Below are 19,536 nucleotides of genomic sequence, written 5' to 3'. Positions count from 1 at the left end.
GACAAGTTTCAAGCTTAGGGTTTTTAAAACTTTTGATGACTGTTTCCAATAACAAGTTAGTAAAGCAATATTCAAGCGTAACTTTCTTGATCTAATTTCAATCAATAATCCAATCGTGTATATGCAATAGAAATAGGTTCCCATATTGGTTTCATTGAGCTAAATCAGTTTCAAAAGACATTTTTATGGGACTATTGAATTAAAAATTTTCCCTGTTCAAAAACCACTTAAAAATATTTTCGAGATTATAAACATGGTGATTATAAAGCTCTAATGAATATTGTGCATTTGTTTGGAATCCTTTTTTAAAAAATGACAAAGATTTTACAAGATGTGCAGGAAAGAGCAACCAAGTTTATACCAGCAATAAGAAATTTAGATTACAAGACCCATCTAACTAATCTCAATCTGCAAACTCTAGAACAGAGAAGGAAAAGAGGAGACTTAATACAATATTTTAAAACAGTCAAGGGATTCAAAGTTAATTGTTATCATAGCAATACCATATCACATTTCCAATCAGCACAAGGACTGAAAAGCAATGTTAAATAATTTTTTTCATTGCAGTTTATAATAATAGTAATAATAATAAGAATAATATTAATAATAATAGTAATAATAATAATATATGTATATATATATATATATATATATATATATATATATATATATATATATATATATATATATATATATATATATATATATATATATAAATGATTAAAAAAGGTTATTACTGTTTAATTGATAAGAATAGAAAATGGTTAATGATAAAACTGGAAAACTTACTGAGCGAACCCAGTATGCTGCATTCATATGGTTAGTTTTGGCATGTGTGTTTGGTCTGCTTTTAATGCTCACATATTATTTTGTTGACAAAGAAAAAAAGAAAAAAAAAGGTAATTTTGAAATGCTGTATTGAGTTAAGTTCTGTTGTTATATTTGTTTTGTAATAACGTTTTTTTTTTTAGAAAAACCTGTTGCAACATCACCTTCACTAGAAGGACCATCACGAGCTCGAATACAAAGACCTCGTAGAATGAGAGTTCAACGAGAAAGTGAAAACTTTGAAAGATTGGGTGGTATAATATTTATATAATTTACTTTTTAAAAATGTATATATACATACAGATCTGTATATGTATATATATATATATATATCTATATATATATATATATATATATATATATATATATATATATATATATATATATATATATATATATATATATACAGTCCCTGGTCACAATATTATGATCACCTCAGTTTTTTCACATATTTTGTTTTCAAAGTTGTTTTAAAGTAATTTTATGAATTATCAATTATCTCAAATGTAAATGATATCAAACTAATTTGCAATTTATGTGCTAGGCAAAATATAAAATGAAAAGTTTTAGATTGATTTTATTATCTAGTTCATAAAACTGAAAAACTTGACAGCATTACTATTTCACTACTAATTAGAACTCTGCTACATTATGTATAGGCATGACACCTACAGAATGTAATAGAAACATGGCCATTGGAAATCAAAAGTTTCTGTCAGAAACACTAGACGATCTCACCATAAAAAACCATAATAATTCAATATTATATATAAACATGATACAAGAAACATTTCTGAAGTTTGCAGAATTTCAAAACCAAACTTCTTGGTTGTTTGTTCATTTAAGACATGTTCACTTGAAGAAATTAAAAAATTAAAGGCTGGTTAAAATTTAATTATATGGAAAATTGGAAATATTTAATTTTATGTGTGTTACATTCCATATGTTTAGATCAATGATCAAAGTGCCTGATAAACTGAAATAAGCATACATAGCTCTGCTGCCTCTTTTTTGACCTAACTGGTCAAAATAAGACATTTGATATTCTTTTATCTTATTTTTGAAAAATTTATTTTATTTTTCTTTGAATTTATTTTATTTTTCTTTTGGTGTGTTCACAATTGGTTTTTGTATGGCTTATACAAACTTGATATAAAGTGATGGAACAAAGACATCATTGAATCATCTATGGTAAATAGATGAGGTTGGGGAAGAGAAAAGGTTGCAATGATATTTTGTATAAAGTTAAAAGAAAAACTTGCATATAATTTTTTATTTGAATTTTTTTAATGTAAATACGGAAGAGGGGGGGGGGCAGCTTTATTATCCCATCACACACTTAGTACATTGTGGTTGTATATTACAATGTGTTACCATCAACCTTTAAAAATATAAGTGCTCTAAAAGGTTACAAGCTAACGTGGTTTATGAGTTGATGAATTTACAACGGAAAAACCACAGATGTCCAAAATGAGTGTCTTGTGTATTTCAAAAGAACACTGTGAATAAATAATTCTTGTATTTAGCACAAAAATTGCATTTATATATTGTGTTAGGACTAAATAGTCATAAAAATATATTTTTAATTAAATATATTAATAAGCAGATATCTTATGCCACTAAACACTAAATTTCATTTTTGTCAAAATGAGAAAAATGTGACATCTGTGGTTTTACCCGTGTGTGTACATATATATATATATATATATATATATATATATATATATATATATATATATATATATATATATATATATATATATATATATATATATATATATATATATATGTATATATATATATATATATATATATATATATATATATATATATATATATATATATATAAATTGTTATCTTTTGAGATTATGGAAGGTTAAAAAAGATTCTTTTGACAACAAATTATGTCATTTGTAATTACTTTGTTGTTATCTAAAAGCCAGAACCATTAAGTTATTTACATCCTTGCAGAAGTGCAGGATGTGATTGGTTATTTTTTAATGTTTAATACTGTTTTTATTTTTCAATTTTATTTGTTTTATTTTTTATTATTATTTTTTAATGTATGTGCATTAACTTAAATAGGTAGAACATGTGCGGAGTGTGCATAAATTGGCTAAAATAGGTATAGAACATGTGAGGAGTGCTACTACATTGACTGAAATAGGTTGAACATAGGAAAAGTGCAGTTAAATTCACTGAAATAGGTTGAACATACAAGGAGAGCTGTTTTATTGTAAAAAAATTCTGGTCTTAATATTTAATTTTTTTAAATGTCTACAACATATGGTAAACTTTTTATTTGACCTCTACGGGTTGTGTGTTTAAATTTTGATTAAAAAGTTTATTTATTGGATTAATATGTACAAATATTTTTTCAAAAAAAACAAACAATTTATCATTATGTAGATGATGAAGAAGGACCTGAAATGTGGGATGATGATAAACCAGTAGGTAAAATTGGAGCTAAAAAGCTAAAAAAATTGGAAATGAAAGCAGAGAGTCGTGAAATAAGAAAGGTAGGAGAAATTATGTTTTAACACGTTCGCTGCCAAACCTGTTTTAGCAAGGCATTGTTACACTGCCAAGCTGTAAATTATGCGATATTAAATTTCTGCTGAAGCTGTTTTGTGTGGTTTTATACTCACTGCCAAGGATAGATAACATTTCAATAAATAACATTTTTTCTATCAAACATAATTTAAAAGCATTTTTTATTCTGAATATTAAGGAGAAAAAAAAATCATCACGAGTATACTCGTACTTTGGCAATTGAGAAGAAATTTTTTTCGCCAGACTATTTTTATTATTTTTTTAAATTTTATTTATCATTTTAGTTGTTTTAATTATTTTTGCAAATAATAAATACACACATATATATTTAATTTTTTTATATATAGATATATAAAAAATATAAATAATAACAAATATACACATATATTTCCTTTTATTTCATCAAAGATATTCTGCAATTGAAGCAGCAAATATAATTATGGAGGAGCATTGTGATAGCGAAAATGATGACCCTGATGACGGAGGTTCAGATTCACTTTTTTCAAGTTCTTCGTCTTTCAGTTATACTGAATCCAGAGTTTGAATCTGAAGTCAGCGAAGCTGACAAAAGTGATATGCATCATCCACCAAAAAGAGCAAGAACAAGGGGAGGGACTCGTTGTACAACAACTTGAAACAATGTTCACCAATGGAAAGACAAGCCAAACGTTGTACAAAGTTTTCAATTTATTGGCAAACCTGGTTTAAAGTTCCTTATGGAGAGTAAGAATCTAATGGATTTTTTAAAGCTACTTGTTATGGATGAGCTTCTAAATACAATGGAACAAATCGCTATGCAACCCAAGAAATCAACAAAGTGCGTCCTCTCAGAAGAAGTTCTAGATATAAAGATTGGAAGCCAATAAATGCAGAAGATATGCAACAATATCTTGGAATTATTCTGCATATGGAATGTGTCAAATTGCCTTCTATTGACCACTACTGGGCTAAGAACAGTCTTTATAGATTTCCATTGTTTTCAAGAACAATGTCACGAAATAAATTTCAGCTATTGCTACGTTTCTGGCATTTTGTAAATAATGAAGATTTATGTAGCGGACATTTGCATAAGGTTAAGGTACTTCTTGATCACTTGAATGATAGAATGGATGAAATATACTCTCCTGATAAAAATATTTCATATGATGAGTCGATGATGCTTTGGAGGGAACGTCTTATATTCAGGCAATACATTAAAAACAAAAAGCATAAGTATGGGGTCAAGTTGTATGAACTTTGCGAATCTGATGGTGTTGTAATGAAAGTAAAAATCTATTCGGGAGAGGCAACTCCCAATGAACACTTGTTGGGTCAAACAGGGGCTATGGTTTTAGATTTAATGGAGAATTTTCTAGGAAAAGGATATCACTTGTATACTGACAACTTCTATAATTCCTTTGAATTATCAAAACATATGTTAACAGAAAAAACATACATATGCGGTACATTAAGAGGTGATCGTAAATCGAATCCAAAAGATTGCACAACAGCTAAGTTAAAAAAGGGAGACGTCGTGAGCAGAAGCAGGGAAGGTGTAATTGTGGCTAAATGGAAAGATAGAAGAGACGTTCTAATGATTAGCAACATGCATTCATTAGAGACGGTTGAAGTGACAAACAGAAGAGATGTAAAGAAACTTAACCCAATATAATTCTAGATTATAATAAAGGCATGTCAGGAGTTGATTGAGCTGATCAAAAGAAAAACCCCTAGATGGTATAAAAAAGTAGTTCATATTTTCGATATATTTGTATTTAATGCTTTATGTCTTAACTGCAAGTATGGAACAGAAAGCAATCTCCTTGCTTAAATTTCAGGAAATAATTGTTACCAATTTATTGGGTGAGCACATAAACAAAGAAACATTGATTCCTCGAGTCAACAACAACAAACTTTATTATTTGGCTGCTATACCACTAAATGAAGTGAAAAAATTGCCCACAAAACCTTGTTGTGTTTGTTCTAAAATGAAGCGTAAGGAAACACGCTATCAATGCGTTGTATGTGAAAAAAGCCTCCGTAATGTGTTGGCGAATGTTTTAAAATATACTCGTAGTTGGCCAATTTTTTACGCACCCATTCTACAAATATACTCATAGTTAGCCAAAAAATAGCGTTTTTTTACTACAAGTATGCTCGTAGTTGGCAGCGAACATGTTAAATGTTGTTTTGTTTGAATTTTTGGTTTTTCTTTTGTTTATTGAGTAAATCTTTTTTTACAATTCAAGCCTCTCCAGAAAATGTGTGTGGTTTTTTATATTGTATGTCCATGCTTGAGTATTTTATTTTAGACAACTTGGTCACGGCAAGTTTTGTTATATCAGGCATTGGGGAAAAAACTAAGTTTAAAAAAAAAAAAAAGCAAAACTAATAAAATATATTATTAAAATAAATTTAAATCAAAAAAATAATACCAATTTAAATAATTTGTGTTCTGTTTTTATTTTTGTTTTTTTAGGGTAGTTTTTATTTTCAGCAACAAAATTTGATAAGGCAAAGGAAAAAAAAAACAAGTTTCAAGTCAATATTAAAAATAATGGTTTTCCTATATTTTTTTTTATTTTTTTTAAAGTGTAAAGCAAAAGTATAAATTCTTATCTGTTTGTGAAATGTATATAATTTTAATGTATCAAGTATATATTGTCCCTTTATGTCTATGTAATGCATGCACATATGTTTATGCATAACTTTTTTTATTATATAATTATATTTATTTATTAATATACACACATTTAGTTCATTTAGATCAGGTGTTAACTTCTTACACAGAATGTCTGTTGTTTGTATCCCATCACTAATCATTTATTTGTTTTTCTTTTAAGTACTGCTGGTTATATATTTGCTTTGTAACCATTTATCTTTTCTTTTTTGTATATAAAAATCTTTCTGTTGTATGTTTTTGAATGATACACATCTCTTTACATTCAGTTTTCAAGAAAGAGTTTTTTTTGTTGTTTATCAGTTACCGATAACATATTCGTGATCATAATCTATTTTCATAAATTAAACGAATGTCATTAAATCTTTACGTTATTGAATTAACAATAAACAAAATATCTTATTAATAAATATTTACATCAAAATAAATTGTGCATTTTTTAAACTATTATGACTAAAAATAAATTTTATATTTGAAAGAAAATTATATATTTAATTCCTTAAGATAAAACTTAAAACACTTAATTTTTTTAAACTAATTTTTAACAACAACAAAAAAATTATTTAACAAACTGTTTCTTTAACAAAAAATCTATAAGTTTACAATTGCAGTTAAATGCTTTTACTTACGACTTTATTTCTTCCGAATAAGCGTCACATTAACGACAATCAAAAGGTAATTTCATTATTCTAAAAGATATAAGTTTTTGTGTAGCGCAAAACTGCTGAACGCGTAGGCAAATTGCCTTTTTGCAAGCAAAATGCGAGCTGCGTAACGCTTCTTAACAAGGCCTGATATATATATATATATATATATTTATATATATATATATATATATATTTATATATTTATATATGTATATATATACGTATATATATATATATACATATATAGTTCTATAAATTGTTATATTTGGGAGTATGTTAAGGTAAAAAATGATTCTTTTGTCCACAAGTATGTCACTTTTAATTACTTTTGACTTTTGTCCAACATTTGCGTGTTATCAGAAAGTTAAAACCATTAATTTAATTACAAATTAATCGTTTTTTAAAAAAACTACAAAAACGCAAATTTAGTTGACCAGAATGTTTTTAAAAACATTCTGAATGTTTTTGAAATATTCTGAATGTTTTGAATAATATAAACAATGTTTTTATTTTTTTTAATAAAATGTTTTTATTTAAATTTTTTAAAATACAGAAAAACTTTCTGACAACCAGTTAGGAGTTATAGTCAAAAGTCTTGTTCTACAGATCCCTAGCATTGTTATTAAGGCTGAAAAAAAGAGGAACAAGAAAGAAAAGAATACGAGGAATATTTAAATATGTATATATATATATATATATATATATATATATATATATATATATATATATATATATATATATAAATTTAACATGATGTTAAGTGCTTTTTTATATTTCTGTAAAATAGACAGAGCTTGAAGAAAGAGAGGAAAGAAAGAAAAGAGACATTTTATTAGCTGCAGAAAAAAAAAAAGAAGAAGAGCTTCGTATTCAAGCTGAGGCAGAGTTGGTAAGCAGTACATATCAAGTTAAATTGAAAAATTATTTTTATAAATTATTTTTTTGTTTGGCAAAACGTTTTGCTAAAATGTAAACATTGTAAAATAGTCAAGAGTCTATTTCTACAGGTCCGTAGCCAAAGTTTACCAAGGGTTTTAACTTTGTTTTTTGAAAATCTAATGGATTGGGTTTTTATAAAATTTAAAACATTGTTTTTTTGAATCAATAATTTGTTATAAATTAGTTTTTGAAAATTTTTTTATAAAATTAAAATTTACTCTTTGTTATTAAGGCTGAAAAAGAGCGTTTAAAAAAAGAGGAACAAGAAAGAAAAGAAAATGAGGAATATTTAAAACTGAAAACAGAGTTTACAGTTGAAGAAAGTGGAGATGTTGGTATACTAAGTGAAGAAGAGGTTTTGTTATTATTTTTTAAATATATTTGTACCTATTGTTTGTTTATTATAAATTCTATGATATATATTTTATTTATTTATTTATATTGAAACAAAATAGCTAAGTTGTCGAGAGTTTATGAGAATTGGAAATAAATATAAATATATATATATATATATATATATATATATATATATATATATATATATATATATATATATATATATATATATATATATATATATATATATATATATATATATGAATTTGAATTTGATTTTATTTAGAATCAATAAATTTACAATCAATAATAATTTTTTTTTTTTTTTTATGTTTTTACAAATTCAATAATACTGTAAATTAGTCAATCATTGATTATAAAGTATATTGACGAAGAGATGCAACACCAGGCATCTCTATACTAACTAATGTGTAGGGCTAATTGTCAACGAGAAAAGATGCCCATCATGATAGGAAACTTTTGAATAAGTTGACCGAGTGAGTGTCAATTGCTTCCTGTGGTAGCATATTCCAGGACGGTGTAACACGATTAGTAAAAAAGTGATGTCGCTCTTCGCAATCGCTGACAATTTGTCTGTGTAGCTGTTTATTGTGACTCCTCCTGCAATATACGTTGTTAGAGATCCTTTGAGGAACAAAAAAGTTAACATCATCAATTTTATTTATAATTTTAAACTGTTCAATAAGATCTCCTCTAGCTCTTCTCTCTTCTAGTGTTGTCACTCTAAATATATTTAAGCGTTGCTCATATGGGAGATGTTTGATTGAGGAAACTTTTGTCGCTCTGCGCTGAACTCTTTCAAGCATATTGATATCCTTTTTTAGGTGAGGAGACCATGCTTGAATAGCGAATTCCAGGTGTGGGCGCACATATGTGATGTAAAGAGTTCGCCAGAGATAAATGCTTCTGCTTCGGAACACTTCTTTTAGTAGGCCCAATTTGTAATAGGCTACTGAGACTGCAGACTTTACCTGGGCACGGACTTTGAGGTCATTTGATATTAGAATACCTAGATCTCGTTCAGTTTCAGTTTCCTCCAGGTTTCGACGAGTGCCTTCTGTGTTCGTCATTGAATAGACTTGATTAGATTTTCTGTTACCTCGACCGACATGCATTGCTTTGCATTTTTCCACATTAAAGAACATCAACCATTTGTGAGACTATTTTATGGCTTGATCAATGTCTGATTGTAAAGCTAGCATATCTTCATTCGATTTTATCATGTTCATAATTTTACTATCATCTGCGTAGAGCTTGAACTGGCTGGTAATGTTGTCCGGCAGATCATTTATAAATAGTACGAAAAGGAGAGGGCCTAGGACACTTCCTTGAGGGACGCCACTTGTAACTTTTTTCCAATCTGATGTGAATATTTTAGCAGTTAAGTGAGTATCAATGACAACACGCTGTTGTATATATATATATATATATATATATATATATATATATATATATATATATATATATATATATATATATATATATATATATAACCATTATTTGTATTACAGTTTACCGTTTATTCTTAATTTTTTATATTTTAGTCTCAATCATTGTTGCAGGAGTTTATTGATTTTATTAAGGTATTTTTAGAGTTTTTTTAATTTTTAATAAAGGTGTTTATTTAATTTCTATTTTATCAAAATTTTTAATGATTATTATTATTTAGGAAAAAAGTAAATACTTATTTATACCCACTTAATTATACCCACTGATTGACTTGATGAAAGTGTATGTGTTTTTTGTTTGCTTATCCAGCAACACCCTATTAATTCCAATGTTGATTTTACCATCTTTATTTTTTGTTTTTTTTAAGTTTTTTGTTTCAGCAATGAGTTGTTACTTTTTTAATATAAATTTTTATTGAAATAAAACTATTATTTCTTATACATTCGAAGAACTCTAAAGTTGTATTGCTGGAAGATGTAGCGTCACACTTTAGCTTAAAAACGCAAGAAGTTATAGATCGTCTTGAAAACTTGCAAGAAATGGGAAGAATTACTGGTATTTAATTTGCTATGGTTGTGTAATTTTATATATATATATATATATATATATATATATATATATATATATATATATATATATATATATATATATATATATATATATATATATATATATATATATATATATATAAATTTAAATATGTATATTTTATATAGGTGATATAAATATATATATATATTTATATATATATATATCAAATTCTATATAGGTGTTATGGATGACCGTGGAAAATTTGTCTATATTTCGGAGGAGGAACTTAAAAGTTTTGCAAAGTTCATAAAACAACGTGGTCGGATATCAATAGCCGAACTTGCTGAATCAAGTAATTCTTTAATAAAACTTGAAGAGGCGAACAGAAAAAATGTACTTATTGAGGCACCAGCTTAGTTTAGTTTTATTTTTTAATTGTTTTGTTTCATTATATTTTGTCTCTAGATCTTTCGATATATAGACCGAACAATAAAATTATTTACTAGAAAATATGAAATATTTATAATGATTTTTTTATACAGTGCAGTAAATTTAAATTTAGTTTGCTAACTGTATCAAGTGCATGAAATGTATTTAATACAGTCTGAAAACTAAAGTTTTTGAGCGGAACACTTTTATGTGTTACTTAAATGTTTGTGTTATTAAAATAACATTTGTTGTGTTTTTTTAAATAACTCTGTTTTGAGGAGAATAATGTTAAACGAGTCATTGCTAATTATGGGTCATACCTTTAATAACTAATTCACTGTTAATTTTGGGTCGCACTAATAAACGGATCGGTGCTAATTTGGGGTTACCCCTTCTTATAAATTGGGGTTATACTTTTAATAAACGTGTCGCACCTTTTAACAAAGTGTGACACGTTTTAACAGTAGCTCTATTTTAAATTTGTTTCCTAATGCTATACTAGGTAATAACACTAAGGGTCATTTTAGTATCACTTGAAGATTCTTAGTTTTAGAACCGTTTTCCAAGAGTGAATCTTAATTGTTTAGTTACAACAAAGGTGATTGCAATTCAATATCGAACTTTATTTCATACATCGACTGGGATATTTTATTCTTTCATAAAACTGCGGAGCATATGTTCGATTTACTAATTTCTAATTATCGCATCGTTTGCAAATATTTTTTTCCCAAGAGTAATAAAACAAAACAAAAATTACGATCCTTGGGTTATTCCACATCTAATCCGAGCAAAAATATCCGCTTGGCATATCAAGTGCTTTAACAAATGGAAGAATAATGAGCTTAAAATAAATTACAATCGTTTTTATCGTTCAGTAAAAGCTGAAATACTTAAAGCAAAAAGAACACATGAAAAAGAAATGATATCAAAAATCAAAACATTCTTCAAATATATTAACAAATCGTCTACAAATATATTAACAAACAACGAAAAATTATAGATATAGTTCTTTCCTCAAAGATACTTCAGGCAGAATCATTGAAGCTCTTCCTGACATAGTTGATCTTCTTGAACTCTCAATTTAAATCTATGTTTACACTTGAAAGCTTTGAACATTTTCCACCGCTAAATAAAAGTGATATTAAATATGAAATATTTATAATGAAAACTTGGGTTTCTTTATCTCAGACATTATTAAGGAACTTAAAAATCTTTCGGATCTGACGGGTTGCATCCCTTAATACTTAAGGTATGTGCCAAAAGTTTGCAATTAAATTAACAAAACTCTATCATGAATCCTTTAATTCTGGAATAATACCCACTCTGTGAAAATTAGCAAATATTAGTCCTGTCTATAAAAAAGGGAAATAATTGCTTGCTGAAAATTATCGAGCTATTTGACTAATCTCTATCGCTTGCAAAATTTTTGAAAAACTTGTTAAGAACAAAATTTAATAGCACATTAACAATAATAACTTGATCTCTGCAATTTAACATGACTTCCTTCATCATAAATCATGCAAAACTAATCTAATAGAGACTTTTGATATTATTCTTTTCATTAAGTCCTCCATAGCATCTCACCAGTTTATTGATGTAATCTATCTTGATTTTGCCTAAGCTGATATTGATTCTGTACCTCCCAACGGACTTACGGTAAAATTAAAATCTTTCGGTAAACTTCTAAATTCAAATTATAAAATGTGTTTATAAGACCACACCTTGAATATTGAGTGTCTATTTAGGCTCTTTACTTAAAAATGAGTATAGCCTTGGTCAAGTCTGCTTAACGCAAGGCAACAAAATAGGCTTGAGACATCTTTAATACTGCAAAAGGCAAAGATTAGACCTAATCTACCATCACTTGAGTTTCTGCGCCTTCAATGCAGTTCAATCCAAATCTAAATTAATACATCGTTTTGATATAGGTAATGATATATATCTACCAAATTTATTAACTTCTTGTCTTGCGGTCATCATTCTGAAATATGACGTAAGTATGTTCCGAACTTTCTTCCTAGACGCAATCATTTGAAGAGTGTATTTTCAAAATGCGGTATACCCATTTTTGTGGTCTTGAGATAATTGACATTTTTTTGCCACTCAATCATGTCTCGTATATTTGGAAAAATTATTGTTGCTTAATGTATATATACATAAAGTATATAAAATAATGTTAATAATTGAAATACTGGTAAATAAAAAAATATAGAGTAAAACCGGGTCAAACCGCATACTGATCAGAAGTCATTCCGCACACTGATCAAAATTCTCAATAAATACTATACAAATATGGCTATGAAAAAAATAAAAATAGATTCAAATATAGAACAATCTCCTCTATTCGAATTGATAAAATTATATGCCGATTCAACTCCATTTTTTTCTTTTTTTATACAACTTTAACGGGGAGTCAAAAATTTTTATATATTTTTTATCGTTGCGAAAAAAAAAGCGCTTGAATCGAAAACTAATATAAAAATAATTTTAGTACTATCTTGTTGGAAATTTAATTTTAATTCTGATAGTATAATCTTTATGCAGCTCGAACAAAAAGTTAAATAAAAAATCAAAAAAGTAAAAAAAAACACTTTTTTCTGATAAAACCGCACACTCTTAGTCTTAACTCCGGTTTAATTAAAAATGAACAATATGATTATATAAACAAATAACAATGTTATTTGTTATTATAATCATATACACCAAATATTCAATTTCAAAATCAGGTTGGATGAGGCACGATACGTTTATATGGCTGAAAGAAGTATATATACTATTTATGGCTGAAAGAAGTATTTATACCCGAAACTGAGCAAATTGGTGGTGTTCATATTTTAGTATTAGATGGTCTGTATGCCCATCACAAAACTTTGGAAGCGGTATTCTGTACAAAAAACATTCTGTACAAAGACTCAAAATAAAAGAATTTAGATTAAAAAAATTTTCCACCGTTGCTCAAACTGCTGTACGAGAGTGGTAAATGTTTTACACGCTTGCATGCAATCGCTGGTTTCCAGTACACTGGCTTATTTCCACCTAATAAAAACAGCATAAATCATAAGGCATTAGCAATCACACAAACGGTGAATCCACCTTCATCAACTTTAGCAGCCTCAACAGCACCTACAACATCTTGCACAGACACAGCTTCATCATCTTCAACAGTCGCCGCAGCACATACTTCAACTACACACCGGTTACCATCTTTCTCAACTACACCAGCTTCAAGTTTTGACAGGTATCAAGCATGTGTTGAGCGTTGCAAAAACAGTATCGAGATAGAGTTGAAGCAGTTTTTTCAAGGTAGAAATCAATCGCATGTTAAGAAATCGAAGCAGTGCAACATGTCAAAACTTGGCGGAAAATGTATTGCCGAAGAAAATGTGATCGAGTTCCTCAAACAAAAAGGTGAAGAAAAAGCAACAAAGGAAGCCGTGAAAATTTCTAAACTTAGCGCAAAGCGTAGACTCTCTATGCCAAGTACTCAAATGCCTGAGCATAACAATGCTGAGCAACCTCAGCAAAACAATAATGAAAAACAAGAACCAACAGTCAAACGATTAAAAGTTGCAAAATGTAAAAAGTGTAGAGAACAGTTACATACAGAAATGTTGCAATGCGAGAATTCGATGTGTAGGGAACGGTTGTGCAAATAAACATGTTTACCAAAGAAATATGTAGTTGCAATTAAATTTTTTTGTAGCAAAAAATGTAAAAACTTAAATATAGTTTCTTAAATATAAGTTGTGTTAAAAAAAATAATAAAAAAAAAGTTAAAATTTAAAAAGTTCAATGTTTTCTCAAATGTGCAGTTTTATCAGAATGTCGCCTCAAACCGCACAATTTTTTTTTCTTTACATTTAATATTTTCGATAATTTTTTTTATTATTTATTTAACATATATTATCTAATGCAGTTTTTCATTATCTATCCAATAAATAAAAAAATAATGATAAAAAAGTTATTTAATTTTTTATTGATAAGTGTGCGTTTTACTCTATATTTTACTCTATATTTTACTATATTATACTCTATGTTTTACTCTATATTTTTTGTCTATAAATTTGCATTTACTTTCAAAATACTGTATAACCAATAAAAGCTTATTAGCAAAATGCGGTATATCCATTTTATAAAGATATTATGGAAAGTTTATAAACTTTAAAAGACCTAAATAACTTTTAATAATTAATTTTATTTAACATATTGTATAACACTGTGTATTTAATGTTTGCTAATTATGTTTTCATGATAATGTGAATGTAAACAATGTTCTGTTAAAGTAACGTAAACTATTATATTTCACAATTCACGATTGTGAATTCAAATTTATTTTGGAGAGTTAAATATGAGACAATAATTCATAATTTTTTTTTATTTAATACTTGATTTTAAAGTTTAAAAATTAGTGATAGTGTAAGTTGTGATAATGATGATAAGATTTTTAAAATATTGCTTTTTCAAGGAAAGAAGCATCAATACTATGCTAATTTCTTGCTTTGTCCATAACAGGCATATAAAAATAGACAAAAAATTGATGCTTTGAAAAATGCATCAAATTTTTTAAAAGATCTCCCTTATTTTCATAGGCCATTAATTTTTTATTTCCTCTATTTTTAAGTCTGTTTAGAATTAATTGACAATTAATATAACATAAGCGTTATTGTTATATTTTTTAATGAAATAAAATTTCAAAAATGAAAGACTGCATTAGCCTCATTTTCTTTGGGAATTGTCGGTTTAACGAACAAATAAAAGATAATTATTATTACTGAATGCTTTCCATAGACCACTGACCTATCAAGTGTTTTTATTCTCAATTCTTACTTGGGTAATCGTGGTCATAACTTTAAACTGTACAAACACCATTGCAATTTAAACAGCCCCAAGTGTTTCTTTTCTAATCGAATTGTTAATGTATGAAATAGTTTATCGGAGAATGTGGTTTCTGCATCGTCTGCCTCAATGTTTAAGAACCGTCTCGCTGTACTGCTTCGTTCAACATGATGCAATTTTGTTCAAACTTGTTCCATCACTTGATACAATTTAACATTTAAGTAATCCAGTATTGGTGACCTTTGGGTCCTTCTGTTGTTTTCAAATAAATAAATAAAAAGAAACAGATCACAAATATATTCAAACTCATTAATATAAGTTGTCTTTTTAACATATTTTCCATCATCATTTCATAATCTGTTTAGTTAAACAAAGTATGAAAGTATAAATAAAATTTAGAATGAAGAAATGCTTTTCTTTTTTCTTGTTTCAAGCATTTTATCTTTTTTTCTATGTGAAATAGGAGATAAGATAACGCATTAATCTTGTCCAGCGCAATCCGCCATTTCATTAAGTTAATGTTTAACGCAACTTTATAAAGTTTGCGCTTGCGCAGAAGTAGTTTACATTCGCCACGGATTGGTCCCAATTAAATACCGCACTTTGAAAGTAAATTAAAAACTCCATACCGTGTTTTGAAAATAAATGTTTTTAGAAGTAGAAAAATATAGGGTTATACTTTGCTTAGCATTTATTCGGACACAATGTCTGTTAGGTCCTTATAAACTAAAAATATACCACATAGTTTCAACGTTTTTTTGAAAATGGTGCATACCGCGTTTTGAAAATAAACTCTTCATTAGTATAATAGATCAGCAAAATTCTGGAACGAACTACTTGAGAAAATAACTTTCTATTCCACAGTACTTTTTCTCAAAAGTAAACTAGACTCCTGGTTGTGGAAAAAATGATAAGTTGATGACTGCTCGTTTATTTATTTTTTTCGTTCTCGTTATTTATTAAAAGTAAGTTTTAAAATAAAAGAATTAATAAAATACATATAGTAAGAATTACGGATTTTGTTTAGGTTACAATAAAAACTCGGATACTCGCAGAAGATCAAAAAATCTTTTTATCAAGAACCGCCTAAAAAGATTTTAAATAAAAAATAATCCTTTTATTATTCATGTACAAATATTCACCCATAAATACATATATAATTATTTACACACAAATAAACATACAAGCATATATATATATATATATATATATATATATATATATATATATATATATATATATATATATATATATATGTATATATATATATATATATACATATATATATATATATATATATATATATATATTATATATATATATATATATATATATATATATATATATATATATATATATATATATATATATATATATATATATATATATATATATATATTTGCTCATACGTATACACATATAAGTTAAGATAAAAAAATTCGTATATATAAATTACGATGTAAAATTTCTTAAGAGTATTGATACTAAAACAAAACAAATTTAAAAATATATAAGAATGTCTTCAACTGTAAAAAGAATTTTTTTAATTTTGTTTTAAATAAGAAAAACAGTTCCATTCTACTTTGTTCAGTACTACTTTGTTCCATAAAAATGCTCTTCTATATGTAAATCAAATACAAAATTTACCAAAATTAGTTTTGAAAACTGATTGAAGAATAAATTTTCATTACAGATGTATATTATAATGTAAATTTTTATTTACACATGCATGTATTTATTTTTAACTTTTATAGAATATAAATTGTGAAAAGAAATCGGAGATGTGTGAGTTTTACATTTAAACATAAAACACAATGCATTAAAAATATTAAGTTGATATATATATATGAATATTCATTTCATTAAAAAGAGGCCTAGCATGATAAAAAAGATGTTTAAAATTATAATGCCATGCAACATGTTTCTGTTGGCGATAAAGTGACCCTAATGTAGTTTTACACTACCCCAAGCCGCATTAATTGCTCTAAAAGAAGTCTTCTGCGTTTTGTATGATAAAACCTCCTAGATATTTTGTCTCCTACCAGCTTTGATTGAATTCATAATTGCATACAATATTATAGAAAATGACATCAAAGCTAATAAGACAATATGTACAGAGGAAATTTTAAATGAATTAGATGATATTAACTTTGAAATTAACTTTGAAAAAGTTTTAAATTCTGATGAATCTCGTGAAGTTGCAGTGTATATATATATATATATTTTTTTTTTTCTTTTCTTTATTACAATATATAAAATAAAGATACAAATAAATAAAAGAAGAAAAGTTACAAGAGAAGGTATTATTAAAATATAAAGAAAACAAGAAATAAAGTATAAAGAACGCGGATACTCCAAGAAGACCATCAGGTCTTGTCACAGAGAACCGGTGTTGGTGAAATTATAACTTTTTCAACAAAAGTGTTTTTATTGATATGATGTATACTACTTGCACCCATCAAAACTACTGAATCTTCTTGAACGTTGAAATACGTGAACAATAATCTCTATAAATTAATAAATAAATATAAACTTCTAAATAAATATCACGTCAAAAATGACAATAGTTTAAAAATAAGTACGGATAAAAACGTCCATAATTTTTAAAATAAATATATCCTCTTGGACCCACAATCTCATTTGTCGGATATAATTATTGGAATATTTTCTGAATACAATTATTAAAATCTTATCTATCAAACATAAAATAAATTTGTACTTTCAAACACACATCTAGATTATCTAAAAGATTGAGCAGAAGAAACTAAAGAGCCATACGGTGGTGTCGCTGTATATGAAGCCAAATTACTAAATGTTGGTGCGTTTACGCTTCCGCCAACAAAAACGCCAAACCGCTGCCAAGAGATGGTTACCTCCGAAAGTAGCAAACATACATATAATTGCAGTACGCATTAAATCCAGACATTAGCATTCGTTCTTTTTTTATCTTTTTTTCTTTTTCTTTATTCTTATTATTTTTTTTAATTTTGCTGGGTATATTGCAAAAAAATTGATTAAAAAGTTTGGAGAATGTTGCAAAACATTTTGTATTTACAGTAATTCCACAATAGATTCACAAAATACACATTATTTAAATATTTTGTCAAGAAGTGGTATGATAATACAACAGTCTTATCTTGTTGATTATGTTTGTGATGCTTTTGTGTATACCAATTTTGTTATTGATACTATCAGTAGTTAAAAATTACAAGACAGAAAAGCAGCTAAACTTGTTATCAATACTGCAATGAAACATAAAGCATTTCTATTAAACTGGATTAAGAGACAGGATCTAGTTCATATCACTGTTTCAAATATACACTTCAACAATAATTAAAAAATTATTCCTGAATTATTTCAGAAAGACCATACAAATAATTTTAATTTACATTTTATAATTTTTGTCAAAGTATTTTTGCATCAAGCTTCATTTTGCTTGTTTCATGTTTTTCTCTTTTCTAGAATAAATTGGTTTGAAGCAATTCCAAAGTATAAATTATACCAAGTTTGACCTGCTTCACTTATTTATAATATAGCTCAAGTTGCAACTTGCCATGCAATTACAAATAATTTTTTGTTTCCTCTACCAGTTTCTATTAACTAACCATGATAAAGAAATTAAATAAAAATTGAAAAATCACCATATTCAGGTCTAACATAAGGATTTAATAAAAATGTTCATATTGATAAAATTTTTCTGTTTTGTTCCTTATAAAATAAGATTTGTATTGATCAGGACAAAAAAGAGTTATTAAGTTTTTATTTTATGATATTTTATTGTGTGTTAAAGAACTCCAATTAAAATAAACAAAACATAATATTATTATTATTTTTCTTAACCACCTACTATAAATATTTTTACAAGATAAAAGTAAAAAATTGTATAAAGTTAGAAAGAAAAAATAGAAATCATTTTGAAATGTTTTTTTCTAGAGTTTGCTGGAAAATCTTTCTCTGTTCTTTTACGTTCCACCAATCTAATGAGTATTTCAATGTTTTCTCAATATCTTTCGGGATTTTATCCCCCACCACCACAAAACGTATTCTATTTTTTTCATTCCTTAACTTTTCAAAAATTGGTCCACTAATATGGTACACCTGCTGGACATCATCTACAAAAGATTGTTTTACCGTGGGATTGTTAAGCTGAGATTCAATAATATCATTCGTCGATATGTTATCCAAAAGACGGATAAATAAGTTCAGTTTATTCTGGTGAATTCATTTTAATATGTCTTGAGTTTTAAATAACAAGAGTAAACAATTTTTGCAATGTTTTAAAAGGTTGAAAAGCGATTTTAACGCGTT

The 19,536-nt window shown here is 26.9% G+C and overlaps 1 protein-coding gene across 1 annotated transcript; it reads left to right on the top strand.

Annotated features, from left to right (window-relative positions):
* The first annotated feature begins 726 nt into the window (after positions 1-726).
* LOC100204703 (DDRGK domain-containing protein 1) lies at positions 727-10,489 on the top strand. The gene is made up of 8 exons (XM_065810496.1): positions 727-899; positions 972-1,082; positions 3,238-3,347; positions 7,475-7,576; positions 7,859-7,981; positions 9,528-9,566; positions 9,882-9,987; positions 10,202-10,489. Exons 1-8 carry the CDS (start codon positions 761-763, stop codon positions 10,378-10,380), a joined length of 909 nt encoding a protein of 302 aa, XP_065666568.1. The 5' UTR covers positions 727-760; the 3' UTR covers positions 10,381-10,489.
* Positions 10,490-19,536: the final 9,047 nt, after the last annotated feature.

The sequence above is a fragment of the Hydra vulgaris genome, chromosome 11 (genome assembly GCF_038396675.1).
Source record: "Hydra vulgaris chromosome 11, alternate assembly HydraT2T_AEP".
NCBI classification, from domain to species: domain Eukaryota; kingdom Metazoa; phylum Cnidaria; class Hydrozoa; order Anthoathecata; family Hydridae; genus Hydra; species Hydra vulgaris.
This window is presented reverse-complemented; position numbering and strand designations above follow the sequence as displayed.

Excerpts from the sequence above, each read along its gene's own strand:
- LOC100204703 (XM_065810496.1), top strand. The coding sequence starts at position 761 with ATGGTTAATGATAAAACTGGAAAACTTACTGAGCGAACCCAGTATGCT. Across the intron at positions 7,577-7,858 it reads TTCAAGCTGAGGCAGAGTTG|GCTGAAAAAGAGCGTTTAAA; the intron begins GTAAGCAGTACA and ends TTTGTTATTAAG. Across the intron at positions 9,567-9,881 it reads AGTTTATTGATTTTATTAAG|AACTCTAAAGTTGTATTGCT; the intron begins GTATTTTTAGAG and ends ATACATTCGAAG.